Source organism: Gobio gobio (assembly GCF_949357685.1).
Source record: "Gobio gobio genome assembly, chromosome: 19".
NCBI classification, from domain to species: domain Eukaryota; kingdom Metazoa; phylum Chordata; class Actinopteri; order Cypriniformes; family Gobionidae; genus Gobio; species Gobio gobio.
The window spans coordinates 21,710-40,000 of record NC_137112.1 but is presented as its reverse complement, the minus strand read 5'-3'; the positions used below and the strand labels follow the sequence as shown (position 1 = coordinate 40,000).

At 42.1% G+C, this 18,291-nt stretch overlaps 1 protein-coding gene across 1 annotated transcript in view; it reads left to right on the top strand.

Moving 5' to 3' along the window:
- Positions 1 to 18,291, top strand: part of il1rapl1b (interleukin 1 receptor accessory protein-like 1b) — a gene marked incomplete at both ends in the record, with an annotated part of 240,250 nt that overhangs the window by 206,510 nt on the left and 15,449 nt on the right. The window contains one exon of the mRNA XM_079843729.1: positions 17,982 to 18,114. Within this exon, the coding sequence (XP_079699855.1) occupies positions 17,982 to 18,114 (133 nt within the window). The remainder of the gene's footprint in view (positions 1 to 17,981; positions 18,115 to 18,291) is intronic.

Here is an 18,291-nt window from a genome sequence, read left to right as displayed (position 1 = left end):
AGTGACAGTGTAAAATAATTTGTGAGGCTAATCTAATTTGAACTTTGAACGGATGAACAAAGTGTTTGTGTGTGTGTGTGAGAAAGTGGAAAGACTAATGGCATTTCCAGCAGGAATTTGATTGTCCTGTGATATAAAGCATCTCTTCCGTGTGTTGGAGAGTTTTCCAGACGGATCTCTCATCCACGCTGGAGCTGAGCTCTGGAGAAAGACACTTTATTTTAATGTGGCAGGTATTGGATTTGCTGAAGAAAGTAGATTTAAATATGCTTAAAGCTGGCATCCCGTCCCCCTCTCTCTGTCTCTCTCTCTTTCTCTCCTGTTTTCTGCTAGTGCTGCAGATCAGCAGTAAAATGAGTTTTCCTCTCCTCACATGAAGCCCCTTTCGTGCCTGAAGTTGGGCACATTTTCGAGACGTCAGGCGTGTTGTGCCAACGCAAGCACTATGGTTGGCGAGTGACAGGCCGAATCCAGAAAGCGGCGTTACTTAGCAAACAGGATGTCGAGGTATCACCGGAGGGAGAGATGGTCCCTATCAGCGGCCAATTACCTGCTTGTAGGAAAAGCTTTGTGTGAAGTCAAATGGGAGTTTGGACCTGCCCGAGCCCCCGTAGGCTCATTAGAACAGTGTCTGCCGCTGGATTGGGTTAGTGTGAAAGGTTTCTCAGTGCTGAGCATCTCCCCAACACGGCCACACCGTCACAGAACGACTGCTACAGACAGACAGAAGGGGGATTTATTAAAGGATCAGTAATAACTCTGAGGGGAAGTTAGATGTCATCTATCGGCTGGGATCTCGTGTTTGCTCTGAAAACATTTTCCTGCTCTACTTCAATATTGAACTTCTGCAAATCATGTAGATACATTAAACATTAAACTCAAAAGGCATTTTAACCCCACCGAGCAGGACGGCTCTGATGATCAGGCCCGAGCGGAAGAGCCCGAGTACAGAGTGTGTGTGTGTGTGTGTGTGTGTGTGTGTGTGTGTGTGTGTGTGTGTGTGTGTGTGTGTGTGTGTGTGTGTGTGTGTGTGTGTGTGTGTGTGCGCGCCTCTCTCATGTCCCCCCATTGATTGAACTGTTAATAATGAAATGTCTGTTAAAATAATATATAAAATATAAACGAACAAAAGCTCAAGTGGAACGCAGAGATTATTGCTTGTTCCTCGGGTTGTTGTCTCACTCTCTCTTCCTACAGGAGTTCATCTTTATTACTGGAAATTGTGTGAGATTAATGTTCTTTTGTGCATTGAGACAGGAAATGCAGCTCAGGCTCAACCACTCAAATCAAATGAGCTCTCTCTCTCTCTCTCTCTCTCTCTCTCTCTGCTCATGATGAACGACACAAATTGTACAACTGACTGTTTAAACTGAGCTGTGTAACTTTTTGTATGTTCGGTTGATTGTATGTTTATATTGAACAGGCTGCGATGTCAAGTTTGCAGTGCTGGAATATGATGTGTGTGCGCGAGGTGTCGACGCGATCGAATGGAGGAAACATAAAATATTCCGGCATTTGGTCATACAGATAAGAGTAGGACATCATTCAACACTGAAAAGTGTTTAATAAAACTCTCAATAAAACAAAACTAGATGTGCTTTCTGTCGTCTGGCTGTCCTTTCCGTGAAGTTGTTAGAGGAGCCGCACTTCAGCCGAACACTGGAGCACAGTTTTTTCTTTCATTTTGTTAATCTGTTAATTATTTAAGTCCAATATACACTCACCTAAAGGATTATTAGGAACACCTGTTCAATTTCTCATTAATGCAATTATCTAATCAACCAATCACATGGCAGTTGCTTCAATGCATTTAGGGGTGTGGTCCTGGTCAAGACAATCTCCTGAACTCCACACTGAATGTCAGAATGGGAAAGAAAGGAGATTTAAGCAATTTTGAGCGTGGCATGGTTGTTGGTGCCAGACGGGCCGGTCTGAGTATTTCATAATCTGCTCAGTTACTGGGATTTTCACGTACAACCATTTCTAGGGTTTACAAAGAATGGTGTGAAAAGGGAAAAACATCCAGTATGCGGCAGTCCTGTGGGAGAAAATGCCTTGTTAATGCTAGAGGTCAGAGGAGAATGGGCCGACTGATTCAAGCTGATAGAAGAGCAACTTTGACTGAAATAACCACTCGTTACAACCGAGGTATGCAGCAAAGCATTTGTGAAGCCACAACACGCACAACCTTGAGGCGGATGGGCTACAACAGCAGAAGACCCCACCGGGTACCACTCATCTCCACTACAAATAGGAAAAAGAGGCTACAATTTGCACCAGCTCACCAAAATTGGACAGTTGAAGACTGTAAAAATGTTGCCTGGTCTGATGAGTCTGGATTTCTGTTGAGACATTCAGATGGTAGAGTCAGAATTTGGCGTAAACAGAATGAGAACATGGACCCATCATGCCTTGTTACCACTGTGCAGGCTGGTGGTGGTGTTTTAATGGTGTGGGGGATGTTTTCTTGGCACACTTTAGGCCCCTTAGTGCCAATTGGGCATGGTTTAAATGCCACGGCCTACCTGAGCATTGTTTCTGCCCATGTCCATCCCTTTATGAGCACCATGTCCCCATCCTCTGATGGCTACTTCCAGCAATCATTTCAAATTGGTTTCTTGAACATGACAATGAGTTCACTGGACTAAAATGGCCCCCACAGTCACCAGATCTCAACCCAATAGAGCATCTTTGGGATGTGGTGGAACAGGAGCTTCGTGCCCTGGATGTGCATCCCACAAATCTCCATCAACTGCAAGATGCTCTCCTATCAATATGGGCCAACATTTCTAAAGAATGCTTTCAGCACCTTGTTGAATCAATGCCATGTAGAATTAAGGCAGTTCTGAAGGCAAAAGTGGGTCAAACACAGTATTAGTATGGTGTTCCTAATAATCCATTAGGTGAGTGTATTTCACATATTTATTCCTTTTATATAGGCATATACACTATGGTTTTATGAAAATAAATGTATTTTTATAACGTAACTCCATTTTCCTTAAATCTTACCTAAAAAGTCTTGCGACCCAGGGATTGCTGGGGAATCCCTGTGGATTACTTGAGCCCTGAATATGGACCTTTTCAGATAAAGTCAGTATTTGGTGTTTAACTGTCTGATAGGGTGACCTCTTGGTTATTTCTCTGTTGCTGGACATAGATGTGATTTTGCGGGACAGCGACTAGTTTATTTTCCTGTGTTATACTTGTTGGACTGCGTTTTACCGGATTCAGCGCATCTTGAAGTATATTTTGTTGGCTGTGCCAGATTTGATCAGGATGTTTTTATCCAGTGTGTGTAGGTGAAGTCCTGGCTGGTTTTGATTCCTTTGCTCCTTCCAGTCATCATCAGTGGACAAGTCCCTCTCTACGATTGCGTTTTGCTCTAGCTAGAACATGATGGCTCCGCAGATGGATTTCTAAATTGATATTGTAATTTATGGGAAGAAATAATCCAGACATAATTGAAGTGCAGGACAGCTGGTCCTCTACTGTCTGATGTAACCTTTCTCTTGTCCTGCTTCAAGGGGGCGCTTGACCATTAGAGTCAGGCCAGACGCAGGCGTTTCTATTGGTTTCATTGAAATTCATTGGAATTAAATCATGTGGAGCTTTAGCGGCTTCACTCCATGTCCATGAAAGAAGCTTTCAGTTAGTGTAGGAAACAATCCATGATGCCAGATCGAACAGATGTAAATTGTCTCTTCAAATTTGTTATTGATGGTACAAATAGTACAAATATGGTCCGATGTCTGGAAAGTATGTTCTGAAGGAACGACGTTCACACGGATGCTTCCATAATTGTGGCGGATTATTTCGTGTTTTGGCTCCAGATCCCAGGAAAGTGACAAAAACTGAGAATGAAGTTGAATCATTTTTGTATGGCTTTTCTGAAAATGTATATCTGAGCACTTCTTTATAAAAACTTTAACTTCTGATTCTTTTCAGTGATTTGGTCTTCTAAAGTTTTACAGTTTTACTTGAGTGTGTTTGGAAATAGGGTTTTGAGCACATTACAATACATCTGCTATTGTTTAATGCATTTGAATGTTTAATTCTTATCTCTCAGGGTTATATCAAATAATTGATAACACTTTAGATTAGGGAACACATATTGACTATTAACGGACTGCTCTGGGATCTGAGCAGACCTCCGTGATTGTTATCAGTGGCTTTCCCTTCAATAAACTCCTAATTACTGCTTATTGATAGTAAGTACGGGAGTTGTTGTGGTTGTTATGTTTAGGTATGGGGTAAGGTTAAGGGATGTAGAATATGGTCATGCAGAATAAGGCATTAATATGTGCTTTATTAATTAGTTTAGTTTATTATTTTTAATACCAATAAACAACCAATATGCTAGTAATATGCGCAGTGTTGGGGTAACACATTACAAGTACCTTAAACTACGTAATCAGATTACTTTATTCAAGTAAGTAGTAAAGTAACATTACATAATTTAACAACAAAATATCTGAGTTACTTTTTTTCCTATTTATTGACTGACAGATGTTGAGAGAATAATGAGTAAGTGCAGAGACGTGTGTTTGTGTGTGTGTGTGTGTGTGTGTGTGTGAATATGATGGTTATAGTATTTTTAGAATGTGAACATGCATTTACTTAGGGTTAGGGTTAGGTAACCCTATTTTAATGGTAACCCTAACCCTAACGTGCAAAAAAAAAATAGATTCAGTATTATCCAAAATGAATAAAAACAGAAATGCAAACTCTGAATATTATGCAAACCTGCAATAATTAAATATATTACATTACACAAATATACTTGATGTTTTAATCTCATTTTATCAATACAAATCTCATTTGCTGCTGACCTTTGATCCACTTCAACCATACTAATAAGCAAAAATGACTTTAGCTAAACATAGCTAAAATATAGATTTTGCGCAGGCGTGAATTTGCATTTCTGCAGGAAAGACTCGGGAGAATTATATCGACAATAGTGCATTTAATAATAGCTCAGCAAGCTAATAATATACAAAGTCAATTTGGCGTAGGCCCCGTCCGTAGGCATAATCCGAGGGTATCGGATCTGCAATTCCTGCCTGAAGACGAGGGCAGGGGCGCAGCCAACCCCCCGGGAGGTATGGACAGGACCATCCTGGTGGTGGTGGGGAGGATGGGGGTAATCGTCGCTTCAGATCTGCGTAATCGTCGCTTCAGTATCTGCGAACTCAAACATGTGTAAGAACCGGGCTTTTATACGGTGAGCATGAGAATATAATTGGGTTAGAATGAAGGCAATAAGTGACGTAGTAATTGAGTCTTCCCAGCAGAACTTATGCTAGAGCTTTCATTTCTTTTAGCCTGAGGCTTATTCATTTCTCTTTTGGGCCATTTCATTTGTCAGTCTTATTAAAAAAACAAACAATCAAGCCCCGCCCAGGTGAGAAAAAGTAACGCAAAAGTAATGTAACGCATTACTTTCCATAAAAAGTAACTAAGTAATTCATTTTATAAGTAACTTTCCCAGACACGGAATATGTGTGCTAATAAGCTAGTTAAAAGTGAAGACTGTTCCCTAATCTAAAGTGTTATAAAATATCACATAAATAACTTTTGATGTTCTTTCCTTAGTTTGAAGGGTTAGATTTCTCAATGTAATGTTCATGTGACAGTTGCCTTAGTCTTTCATCATGTTTCTACCGTCTGGATCAAGAGAGTCCCCTCTTAAACCCTCAATGATCGTGTTTAGACCACACCCCTCTCCCTCTCTCTCTCTCTATCTCTCACTCACTCACTCACTCTCACTCTCACTCTCTCTCTCTCTCTCTCTCTCTCTCTCTCTCTCACTCTTTGTGTTTCTATTTTCCCGCCATTGCAAAATCATCTGTGCGTTTCACAAACACCGGGGAACCCATCAAACTCTGTGCTTGTGTTAACAGCTCTATTGTTCTGCTTAATTCATTAATTATTCCATCACAAGTCCCAAATGAGTGCAGTTTAAGTAACTCGTCACTCATAGACAGTGGCTCAACACTAACACCGTGCCGTGCGAAGGCTCGATTCACTATCATACCTCACTAGGTTTTTGGCTGCTGCAGTGAGGGAGAGCCACAGGAAACGAGGCAGGAGAGAAGAAGAGAAGAAGAGAAGAAAACAAACAAGACCGAGAACTGGTGGAGAAAACAGCCCCGTCCTCCGGCTGGTTAGCGTGTCCCTGCAGCCGCGATAAGACTGTGGACTGCGGTAATCAGCATTAGCGCTGCGATTAGGGCTGTAGAGCGGCGACCCTCCTGTGTGTGATGGGGCAGGCATGGTCTGTCGGAGATAAGATGGAGAGGGTGTTTATTGGGGAAGTGCTGAGGAGATGTCAAGCTTGAGAGGGGATGGGGGGTGTTTGGAACTCATTTAAAGTTCTGATACCTCCGTTAAAGAAGAATGAGCGTGAAGGATTAGAGAGAGGGAACCATCTCACGGAATATCACGCATTCTAATGGACCGATGGAGACAGATGAGAGGGAACATTGTTTGTCCATTATACTGCACAAGAGTTCTGCACTTGATATAAGTGATTTAATGTATATATATTTTTTCTTTTTTCCTTGACTTGCTGGACAGACTTTTCCAAGTTCATGCAAACGGTTTGCTCGTGTGTGTCTGCCTCGTGGTTTGAATTTGGAGCTCCGCCTCATTGACACTAAATCCTCGTTTTTTCTTCTTATATCAACTTTATAAAATAATATTTTCTCATAGTATTCTATATCTCAAATATTTCTGTTTCTGTTGCGCTAAGGTGATTTAGTCTTAAATAGAAGCCTTTCCCTGTTGGCTTATGTGTTACACAGTGATAACTCTCAGTGAGTTTCTGCTTGTTAAAGACAGAACCATTATTGCCCATTGCTACCCTAAAACGCTGGGCTGTAATTGTAGTTGGAGAGTTGTAGGACTTCAACATTCAAGTTGTTACAGTTTGTTGTATAAGAGCTTTGTTTTCCCAGCTCAACTGAGTGAGTCTGATCATGGGTCTGGTCCTCAAGGCCACTATAAAGAGATGCTCCCAGAATGAATGGACCTGCTTTGAGTAATGATGCTGTATTTTCATTGCTCTTGAAATGTGGTGTTACTAACACTAACCCTGGCCAGGTGAAGGCTTGTCCGTTCAAACCTCCCTGACACCACAGGGTCACCGCTCTGGGAGTCGTGGGTAAAATCTGGGTTCATATCTCTGTTGGAAGAGCAATTGATCTGAAAGATTACTAACTAATAAGGAGGTTTTTGTCAGGGTTCTGTCACTTTGGTCTAGCTTACTCTTGGTTTTGTGTCAGAGCGCTGACACTGCTGTATTGTGTGTCGTATGTGAGCCTGCTCTTCTGTCCATGTGGGTTTTGTGTGCGTAACATGGTGTCGGGATCCCGGCACTTTGGTCTAGTTTAGTTTCGGTTTTGTGTCGGGATTAGTTCATTCATGCTCCGTGTTTTTCTTCTGTCGCGAGTGCACGGAATGAGCATTCTTTCACTCTTTCTTGTGCGCTCTGTCTGGTGCGTTCTTCTGTCCGTGTGTTGTGTTCTGTGTAGCACGCGGTTCATGTTTACATCGGCGGCTGGTGTTTTTTCATTGGCTGTGTGCTTTCATGTGCTCATGGTTTATGTGCCAAGTGCTCTCCTGTCTATTGTCTAACCCCGCCCATCTTGTTACCTGATTATTGGCTCATTTGCCCCACCTGTCCTCCCTCGTTATCTGCCTTGTTTGTTTCCTATTTATTCTCCTTGTGTTTGCAGTCCTGTGCTGGATCATCGTATGTTCTTCATGTTTCTCTGCTCTTTGTGGGTTGACAAGTCATGTTTCTAGTCTTGTTCTCCCCCTCAGGGTAGTTTTGTTTGTTTTTGTTCTACTTTATTAATACAGTTTTTTTCACTTGCTAAACGACAGTGGGCACAACTGGAGTCACATGTGCTAAACTCTAACTACAGTCTGCACTGCAGCAGTTCATGTGGACCAAACTCTAGTTCCTTTTTCAGTGCTTGAACACAGTTTTCAAAACTCTACACACTTATCCCATGACTTTAACCACAACCTGCACAACACTGTGGATTTACAGCACTTTGTTCAAATGCTAACACACTGCTGTCAAAACTGTGAACAACACATTCAAAACATAATAGATTTCAGCCTTGTGCCTTTCAATTATTTGTTCGAATTACATTATGTACTTTTAGTTTCTACCTTTTTATTCTCATTACTGTAATTCCATAAATTACTACAGACTATTGAAGCAAACTGCTACTTTTCATTTACCTTAAAGAATTGTTATGTTCTAAAAATTTTAATGAATCTTGTGAAAGAATGTCACTCTGTTCTTTGAAGAAAATATGACTTTATATGAAGTCACTGAAATTGTTCAAACTGTAAAGATGAAAAGTTTGTATTTTCTGTATTGATGTTTGATGCTAGTGTTTTTCCTCTCAGTGTGTTCTGAGTGTGTGTTATCTCAGTGAGGGTTGTGCATAGTGTTTGGCTGCACTGAGCCTGTTTTGAGCCATGTGTTAAGAGTTGTGTTGCTTGGAATGAGTTTTGCAGGTGATGTGAACTGTTTAGCTCAGGTGACTGTTGGTTGTGCAGACTGTAGTTAGGGTTTGGCACATGTAGCTCCAGTTGTGCTCACTGTCGTTTAGCAATCGAAAAAAACTGTAATAAGCCCATTAAATCTGCATCTCTGAGTCCTCGACAGTTTTAAGCTTGTATATTTGTGTAGTTTGCTAACAATCAAACATTTGTAAAGCAGTGCAAATTATGTTTTAGAATGGACAGTGGATGTTACATACAGCATAAAAACGACCTTTATTTTTGAGATGGTCATACAGAAAAGTCGGCGCTTTAGTGTTGGCGTCGCTCTGCAGTGAGATTTTGTGAAGTGTGTTTGCCATAGCGCTTCTGGAGATCCATTACTACAGAGACTCCTGAGGTGCAGACGAGCAGATTTGTTTGTTTTGTCTGATCTTTGCCGCTCACAGCTGCCCAAGCTCCTCTCAACCAAATTGCTGCCGTGACACATTTTGCAGCAGCAAGCGTCATTATCCAGGGACACAGGTGTTCTGCGGTTTCCTGGCCTCAAATACATATGGCACTGTGGGATAACATCTGGAGGTTCGTAGGAGAGAGGTCGACCAGTCAAGACTTAGAAAATGAACCATTAAAAATGATCTATCACCTTGTAGGATATTCCACAAACATATAACACAATGAAACATTAGCCCTCTTTTCATTGAAATCCTTTTCAGACAGCGTGATTATGGAGTTTAAGCCCTAACCCAACATTGAGTGTTGCTTTCAATCGTGCAGTAAACAGGCCTCTATCCGTGCAGAAGAAATCAGGCCTTGCTGCGTCGAGACCAGCGGTGTGACGTTCAACGCTAGAGTGTGACAGATATTAATATCCATCTGTGTGCACTTCCCTCTGCTGGTGCTACACACAGACCAGAGAACAGAGCAATTACCAGCTGAAGATGACAGCAGTGAGCGCCTCAGCGCTGACACTTGCACATACTCACGTCTGTGATTGCAGCAGAAACAGTCTAATTGTTGATTAGCATGATTTACGCAAAAGTTTGGGAGGCTGTTTTCTTTTGTCAGTCATGTTTGGAATCCTGTTGAGTTGTTGTGGCGGAAGTATTTATTCCGGCCCTCCTTGTGCTCTGCGCTCTTCTCAGTCCTTCTGTTTCTGCTCTTGGGGGACGGCGGGTAATAATTAATCCTTTTATGTGTAAGAAGCCGAGCTGCTTCTATTGTTCTTCCACTTGACTCAACCTGAGCAGGGTTGCCTAGGAAACCTTTGTGTGAAGGTTCAGTGTTCTCCAGCATTCAGATCTGTTCAGGTGTTCAGTGCTGCAGTGCTTTCTGCTCGGTCCTGGAAAAGGAATGTTGGGAACGCTAAGACTGATATCTCCTACCAGCACACTAAAGCAAAAGAAGAAACGTCTAATGTGCTATTGAACTTTTGACTTTTGCACACTGCTGTATATTCTCTGTATATTCACACACACACACACACACACACACACACACACACACACACACACACACACACACACACACACACACACACACACACACACACACACACACACAGCTGAAGGGTAACAATGTTCTTATAGTGAAAGATTTCAGCCATCACCACCCACAGATGAACTTCCCTACAACCGCTCTGTTTTTCTGAAAGTTCTCATATTTAGTGTCTGAATTTGAGCATCTCTTTAAGATATTTGCGGCAATGTGTGTGTGGGACTCAAACACACTTTATTCCTGAGTGTCATTGCCATGTTATCATGTTGTGTGTGTGTTCAGTTCTCTCTGTACCTAAGTGTCCTAGAGGAAAGAGATGATGAGTGCAGATTTCCAGCTGGGATCAGTTGTAACGCACAGTTGAGATGCTGTTGCCCAGAGAGAAAACAAAGGTGTGGTGTCGGAGGAAAAGATACAGAGAGGAGAGCTGGCATATTTTCCCCGGGTTTAATATGACACATCTGGGGATTGAGTGAGGATAAAGTATACAAATAAACATTCAACTGGGGTCAGCGATAGAAAAAGGGAAATAAAAGGAAGAACAGTAGAAAGTCGGTAGAGGGGTTATCTCTTTCTCCTGCTCCCCTGTCACATCACTTTCAGACACACACTCTACCCACATGCGTAGTTGGGATTTTACCTCAAAATTACCGTAAAGGCTCTTAGTGAGCGTTACAAAATGTTTAACGCGACCATTAGCAGAGTTGCTTGTGCTTGTATTGAGGTCAGGCAGCCGAACGTATACACACACTGCACTAAAGCACACACATCTCCTCCCTTCTTCTTTCTGTCTTGTGCTCATCAGAAGCGATTAGTCCAGTCTGAAGAGAAGTTTCCAATCATGACTGAATCCTGCCGCTCCAGAGACAGGATGATGCTGCTGAGATCTTTGAAGCAATCGCTGAGAGAGACAGAGGAGACAACGTGTCAGTGGAACACACAGAGAGGGAAAACAAATGTAGAGAGTAGAAGAAGCGGTGGAGAGAGGCTTTTTGAGTTTCAGCAGGTAAACAGACTGATGTGACCTCACCTTTACCTGTCGCAGTCAAACAGACGGCCTCTGCAGGACGAGTTGAGCAGCGCGCCAGTCTTTACACGATCTCCAGATCCTCTCGGCCGAGAAACCTCTACCTGTTCACGAGACTCCATCTGTGCACAGCACTCGGGGAGAAAAAAAAGCCCAGTGATTGACATGTCAGCACTTCCTGTCAGGGATTTATGCAGCACGGCTGAAAATGCTCCTGCACCACAAGGTCATAATTTAGCTGCCTCTCGGTTTACCTTCTCCCTGATAGAATTGCTTGTAATTTATAGTATTGTTTTAATTAAATGGATTGAGAGAGGCCTAAGTGCCCACGGTTTTAAGACAAGCTATTTTTAGGAAGTACAATCTGAATTCTTAAACTCCTGCCTAGGACAAACATAAAGTAGAGCAATAAAGTGAACGACCACTAAACCAAGGATGGTTGTTAGCGGAATTAAATTGTTGTAGAAACGTCACAGGAAAACATGTATAAACTGACACGACCACACCTGCACAAAACACAAGTGCATCCTGTGGTATAATGAGAAGTGTTTGTAAAGCGACAGAGGACATCACAGAATATGATTTTTGTGATATGCAGGTTCCTTCCAGGCGGTGTATGATGGACGACACTAAAGTGTTTATATGTGTTTAAAGTGTTTAATATGTGTTTAATATGTGTTTAATATGTGTTTAAAGTGTTTAAAGTGTTTTTTTTATAAAAAAAAAAAAAAAAAAAAAAAAAAAAAAAAAAAAAAATATGGACATAGTCGATTGTCAATATGGTAGTAATATCTGATAGCTGCTCATAACTGCTGCTGTTTAGGAACCGTTTCCACACGCCAGATCTAACCCTTAATCCGTAGTGAGAAGAGAGAAGTGATTCCACATCAGTGCCAAGTCTTTAGTTCTGAAATGCTTTAACATTTTGAAACACATTTTAAAAAAGCCAAAGCAATATAATTCATGAATTCAATTGAAATTATGCTTTCATCACTGTTTTCTCCAGAGCTACTGTATAGATAAATTAACTAAATTAATAACTAATGGTTTTTACAACCAAAATAAACCAACACTGAACTTACTTAAAGGGGTGGTAAACCACGATTTCACTATTCTAACTTTAGCTAACGTGTAATGTTGCTGCTTGAGCATAAACAACATCTGCAAAGTTACAACGTTCAAAGTTTAAAGCAAAGGGAGATATTTGCTTTTAAAGAAATCAGTTTCTAAGAACTACAGCAAACGGCGACTACACACATTCCTCCAGGGTTGGTGACATCAACAGGCTCAATATTTACATAAACCCCTCCTCCGAGAATATTAAATAAGGGGGGGTGAGGCCATTTTGTATCGCGGCGCTGTTGTGGTATAGTAGGCTGGAGTGTTGTTGCCGCGATGCCGAGGAAACGCTGTTATTTTCATCCGGATTGCAGGTCTGGGGTACTTGCTCTGTTCAGCCTTCCTTGGGACGGGGGTGCGTTGCAGAGCGTTTAACATACACCATGTTATATGCACGTGTGTTTGAGTCAGCGGGGAATCAGGCGCGCGCAGGGCTCCCTGCAGCACATCTAACAGAGGAAAACATCCACCGTCTTCGCGATTTCAATGCCAGATTTGCACAACGTCAGCTGCGTGAAAAAAACACTGCCGGTGCGTGGATGGACGACGCGCGCTGCACATTTCACGGAGGACAACACAAACTTCCACAAACTTCGCAAGTTCAATACAGGATATGCACCACGGCTTGTCCTGAAAGCTGGATTTACAAACAGAAGCTGTTTACGGGCCACAACCTGTAAGTCTGATTTATTTTTCATCGATGTGTTTTCCTGTAATAGGTTGTAGCAAGGAAGTAAACAGATGACAACGCTGTTCTGCAAACCAGTCTGTTAAATGCTCATTCATACTTAACGTTATCCGACGAACACCTAGGGCCCTATCTTGCACCCAGCGCAATTGACTTTGTACACCGACGCATGTGTCATTCCTATTTTGCACCCGCGCAAAGCGCGCTTTTCCCTCCACAGAAGCACGTCGCTAAACTAGTGAATGAACTTGCGCTACCTGGGCGGTTCAGCGCAAAAAAGGAGGCGTGTTCCGGCGCAAACAATCCCTGGTGCTATTTTGCTGTTCCATTAAACAATTGCGCCACTGACCAGAAAAAACCTAGTCTAAAGTCGCGTTGCGCGTTGTTCATTATGCTATTTTAAGGGCGCATGCTTGACCATAATGTATAGCGTGCACAACGCGCATACACTTTGCTCATGTAACCTACACAGAAGTAACAGTTATTTTTGCAAATCATAAATTGTTACACTAAAAAAATATTAACACATGAGATGACGGGAATCATTGTGGTGTGCCACGAAGATGTGAAAAAATAGGCATAAATCTAGCTTACAAATGATTCAGGCTAATTGTAATAATTAAGGATAAGACCTGTTTGCCCAATAGTGGCAAGACATATATGTATATAAGGACATCTGACAAATTGGTTTGTCCGTCAAGAACCAGGAAAAAAAAATCGACTGAAAAACTGAAAAAACTGAACGACTGAAAAAAAAAAGACTGTGAAATCACCTTTACCATAATGTACAACATTACAACTTCACTTCTCTGTCTTTCACTGCTCTTACAAGAACATCAGTCTCCTCGGCTGTGAACCGCTCCTGGCGTGCGCCTGGTAAATACGCCATAATAATAGCAATCCATAATGGAACTTGCGCACCTGCTTTTAAAGGGAATGTTGGATGACGCTCGGATTGGTTTATTCACGTTACGCCCAAACCACACCTATGAATAATGAAGCTACTTCAGACCAACCCATTTTAGATTTGCGCCGGGCGCAAGAGCCATTTATCCCGCCGGGAAAATAGCAACAGCGCCGAGACCCGCCCACAAAGTTACTTGCGGTTCGCGTTTTGACACTAGCGTTTCAGATCGTTAAAATAGGGCCCCTAATGTTACAAACACTAACGTTAAAATCTCAACAGCGAACCTGGCATTAGTGTAAATGATTCTTTGATTAGAGCTTTTATGTATTGTTTATCTACAGGCATGCTAAACATGGTTCTGTGCGTGATTTGGCTAACTTACTAGTTAAAGCCAGTGCTTAGTGTTTGTTTTGGGTTAGTTCTTGCGACAGATATTTGGCTATAATCATTCTAAAAATACAAAAGTTAAAGTGCCATTCAGTAGCGATCACTATAGATCCGCAGTCTTTACTCTTGAGGACTGAACAGGTTCTGCTCGATCATCTTCACTCAAATGTTCTGGGTCTGATTCGGGCTCAGATTGGTATGGTTTTATTGACGCCGTTGTTTCTAACACTGACCAAAGCACAGCCTCCGGTAAAGGTAAGGGGCGTGACCTTTCCGACATACGTGCACTAGGCGTTTAGCGAATCACAACACACTGGGCCAGCTAACCAATCAGAGCCCACTGCGTATTTTTGAGGGACTGGCTTCATACAACCCGGAAAGCATCAGACCGTTTTACAAGGAGGGACAGAGCAGTGTAGAATAAAGGTCAAATATATGAAAAATAAGGCAATTTTTTTTAAAACGAAGCATGAACACATGTTACAGTGCACCCCACAAACACAGTCAAGCCTTCAAAAGAATGTGTTTTACCACCCCTTTAAGCTGGACAATGACAATATTTTCTTCTAGAGATTTTCTTTCTGTACAGCCAAAACAAACTTTGTGGCTTTATTTTCCTGTTATCACTGTGAAGCGGCTTTGACACAATCTTTATTGTAAAAGGCGCTATATAAATAAAGGTGACTTTTTCTCTTGACTTAAGTATGTGGCAATGTTCAGCTCTTTTGATATATTGCATGCTGAGATATTCATACAAGGTTAGGGTTAGGGCTAGGAGTTCCTTTCACTGGAACTGACCAGTGAACTGCCCTACCCCTGAAAAACAACCCCACCTGTTTACCTCTGTTTATGAATCTTCACACACCTGCTCAGCATTGTTGTTAAGATTTGATTTGATTTAGGGATGTGACGGTGAGGAAATTTCCCCACCGGTTAATTGATGTGTGACAACACCAGTAATACCGGTATCACCGGCGGAGGCTTTTAAATCACTAATTCTATCTAACCGAAAGTAACAAGCACACGACCGCTCTGAACAGAAAACGCTCCAGTGCGCACACACCGTGAATGACAGCTCGTCTGTAAATGCGCGCTCTGTGAGGCCATGGGTGCGTCTCAATCAGTTCCCTAGTTCAGTAGTCGGGTGCACTGATCAAGCATTGATCAGTCTATGATCGAGATGCACGCCATGACTGAATAACAGTTCGTCCGTAAAGCCTTGTTTATACTCAGTGCGCGCTGCAAAAATAAATGCGCGCAGTCAGCGTAGCCCGGAGGCTCGCACTGCGGAGCCAGGCGAAAGTAAACAATGCGCGCTCTGTGCGGCCGTGCACATTTTACTTTCGGTTTTGAATTAGCGCCAATTCGGCTGCGGGTTGCTCGAATTGTGGGTTCATTAACCTATTATTTTTAATGAAAAACACAACAACAAAATTGACAAACTCCGCTAAATAGGCGCTTTTACGTTTCGCTTTGAAACCAAATCTTCCGCGATCATCTCAGTCAGCTCCTCACTCTTAAATCTGATGAATTTCTCCAGCCGCTGCCGAGACTCACGGTCGGATCCTTCTTTATTAAGCAGATACGTTCAGTTTTTATTTGTATTGTCTGTTCTCTAACTGAACTAAATTATTTTATTAGTATAAAAAAATCAAAAAGACGGTGGGCGGTGCCACGGTGGGCAAGTGATGTAACCGGTGTTGAGTCTGGACACCGGTAACACCGGCAACACCGACTATCGTAGCAAGCCTAATTTGATTTGATAGTAATATTGGTTCACGGTTAAAATCACCTGTCCATGTCTGTGCTTGAAAAGCCAGCACTAATATGAGGTGAGCAGTAACATATTTCCACATAAGGATGTACCAAATCTGTCGGATCTGTAAAAGGGTCTCTGTGAATTGGCTTGACCAGCGTTCTTTTTCTCCATGTGTTGATGTATTTCAGGCTGAAAGTTGCAGATAGCACTAAACCTGGGATTGTGGGATTCCAGTACTCCTGTTTTGTTGGCTGCGGACCTTTGAGTCAGTGTTTGAATTCACAAACCCTGTTGTGACTTGGGTGATGTTCTTTCGCTCGCTCTCTCCCTCTCTCTCTCTCTCTCTGTCATGTCTGTCTTTCTCAGTAATGGCTTTTTCCCAACACACACCCGGTTCAGGTCAACGTTCAGTCTTTACTCGGCTGGTTGCTGTGGCTTCATATCTACTGGAACAAAAGTTCCTATTAAACTACTCGGAGGGAGACAGGAGTGAGAAAGAGAGAGAGACTTGACCATACGAGCAGAATGATTTGGGAACGCATGCCATCCCCTGACCACAAGCCAGCATACATTTGCCTTGCACACTTATTCATTTAGCTATTCAAAGTCACGGAAAACACAGCGAGTCATATAAACAGTTGTCTAGAAAGTTACGAGGTAGTTCAGATAAGGTTTAGTTGTTGTTTTCCTTGCTAGGGTGAATGAGGGTAATGTGAGAATCTTCTGGGACTAACTCTGCTTGGCAAGCAGGAGGCTGATCCATGATCCTCTCATCTCCTTTCTTCTCATTTAAATGTGTTCATTCATTCATTCATTCATTCCTCACTCACTCTCTCTGTCCTTCTTTCTAAATTGGTTTCGACACAGGAGGTCAGTTATGGCATTATGATGGCATAAATGCTCCCAACAGCGTTTTAATGAGCAGAGCAGCTTTCAGCCGTCTGGATGATCCTCTCCGCTGGATCTGAGTGAATAGAGGCCAGCACAAACAAAACACAATTAACACGGCATAGAGACGCGATTAACTAAGATGTGCTTGCACTGGTTTCCCAATTCATGCACAAACGCACCCACATACAGTACAGTATATCGGTCATGGTTTCATTTGTTATATATTCATGAATTACCAAACGATTCTCAGCACCATGAGGATAGTTAATTCTGCACACAGTGAGCTAACCCTGCTCAGGACAGGAGAACCATCTCAGGCTAAATGAGTACATTTGAAAACATTGTCCTTTAATGGAGCAAAAACTAACATAAACATTTAGAAAGAGACAAAGACATAAAGCTAGCTTGAATTTCAGTATATTCTGTTTTGAAGATAGGAAACATAGTTGGGTAATGGCAGATGTGCTGATCTTCCTGAATCACTATGCATCAGATGGTTTGTAGTGTGTGTGTGTGTGTGTGTGTGTGTGTGTGTGTGTGTGTAATGGCATGAAAGACTGAAGTATTTGATTTGTGCCATTCTGATCTGTTATGTGTGAGCGGTGGAACCACAGTGACCTCCAGCGGCCAACAAATGAAACACCAGTATTTGCCATCCTGTGGCGGTTTCAGCCTGATGTGAGTCTCAGGACTGTGCTTATTCATTCTCTCATAGACGCATGTTTGTGGAACAGCAGATTCTCATTAGCATTAGTTTTCCATTCTACAGTCTAGAGTTTACAGCATCTCTGCATTTGTGGCTTTTCTTCTTAGCTTATGCTTTACTGTCTTTTGTTTTCTGTAGGCAGATGTTAATTACAGCATGCATATAAAAAAACCCTCTGTATTTCTGCCAAAGCGTACAGTATTTACTGAAGGACATATCAAAATGCCACATAACTGGAGTGTTTGTGTGTCTAGTATACTTTTGGAAACGCGTTGAGGCATTTTTATGGTTATTGTGATATCAGATTACAGTCTAAACTGTCTCACATTGTTTGTAGCAGCTTCTGTTCCTCGAAATAGACCAAATAAAAACAGACGTCAACTGGCCAGGCTCATCTTTCCTTACTGAGAAATATTATAAAAGATGTTGTTTTCTCAGCTATTACATATACAGTCTTCTCTTGTCATGTGTGTTTCGTAGGCGGTCCGGTGAACCTGACGTGCCGAGCGTTCTTCGGTTACAGCGGGGATGTGAGTCCGCTCATCTACTGGATGAAGGGAGAGAAGTTCATTGAGGATCTGGATGAAAGCAGAATCAGAGAAAGTGAAATAAAGTAAGTAATTTATTCTAATGACACCCTCTCTTTTCATTTATCAAGAAGATTCAGAACTGCTGTCCACATCTGAATCTGTGTTTGCAACAAAATAAACAAAATGGTTGTGTGTTTGTGCACATGTCCGTGCATCTGACATTTCTGCCTGCCTGTGTGTGTGTGTGTGTGTGTGTGTGT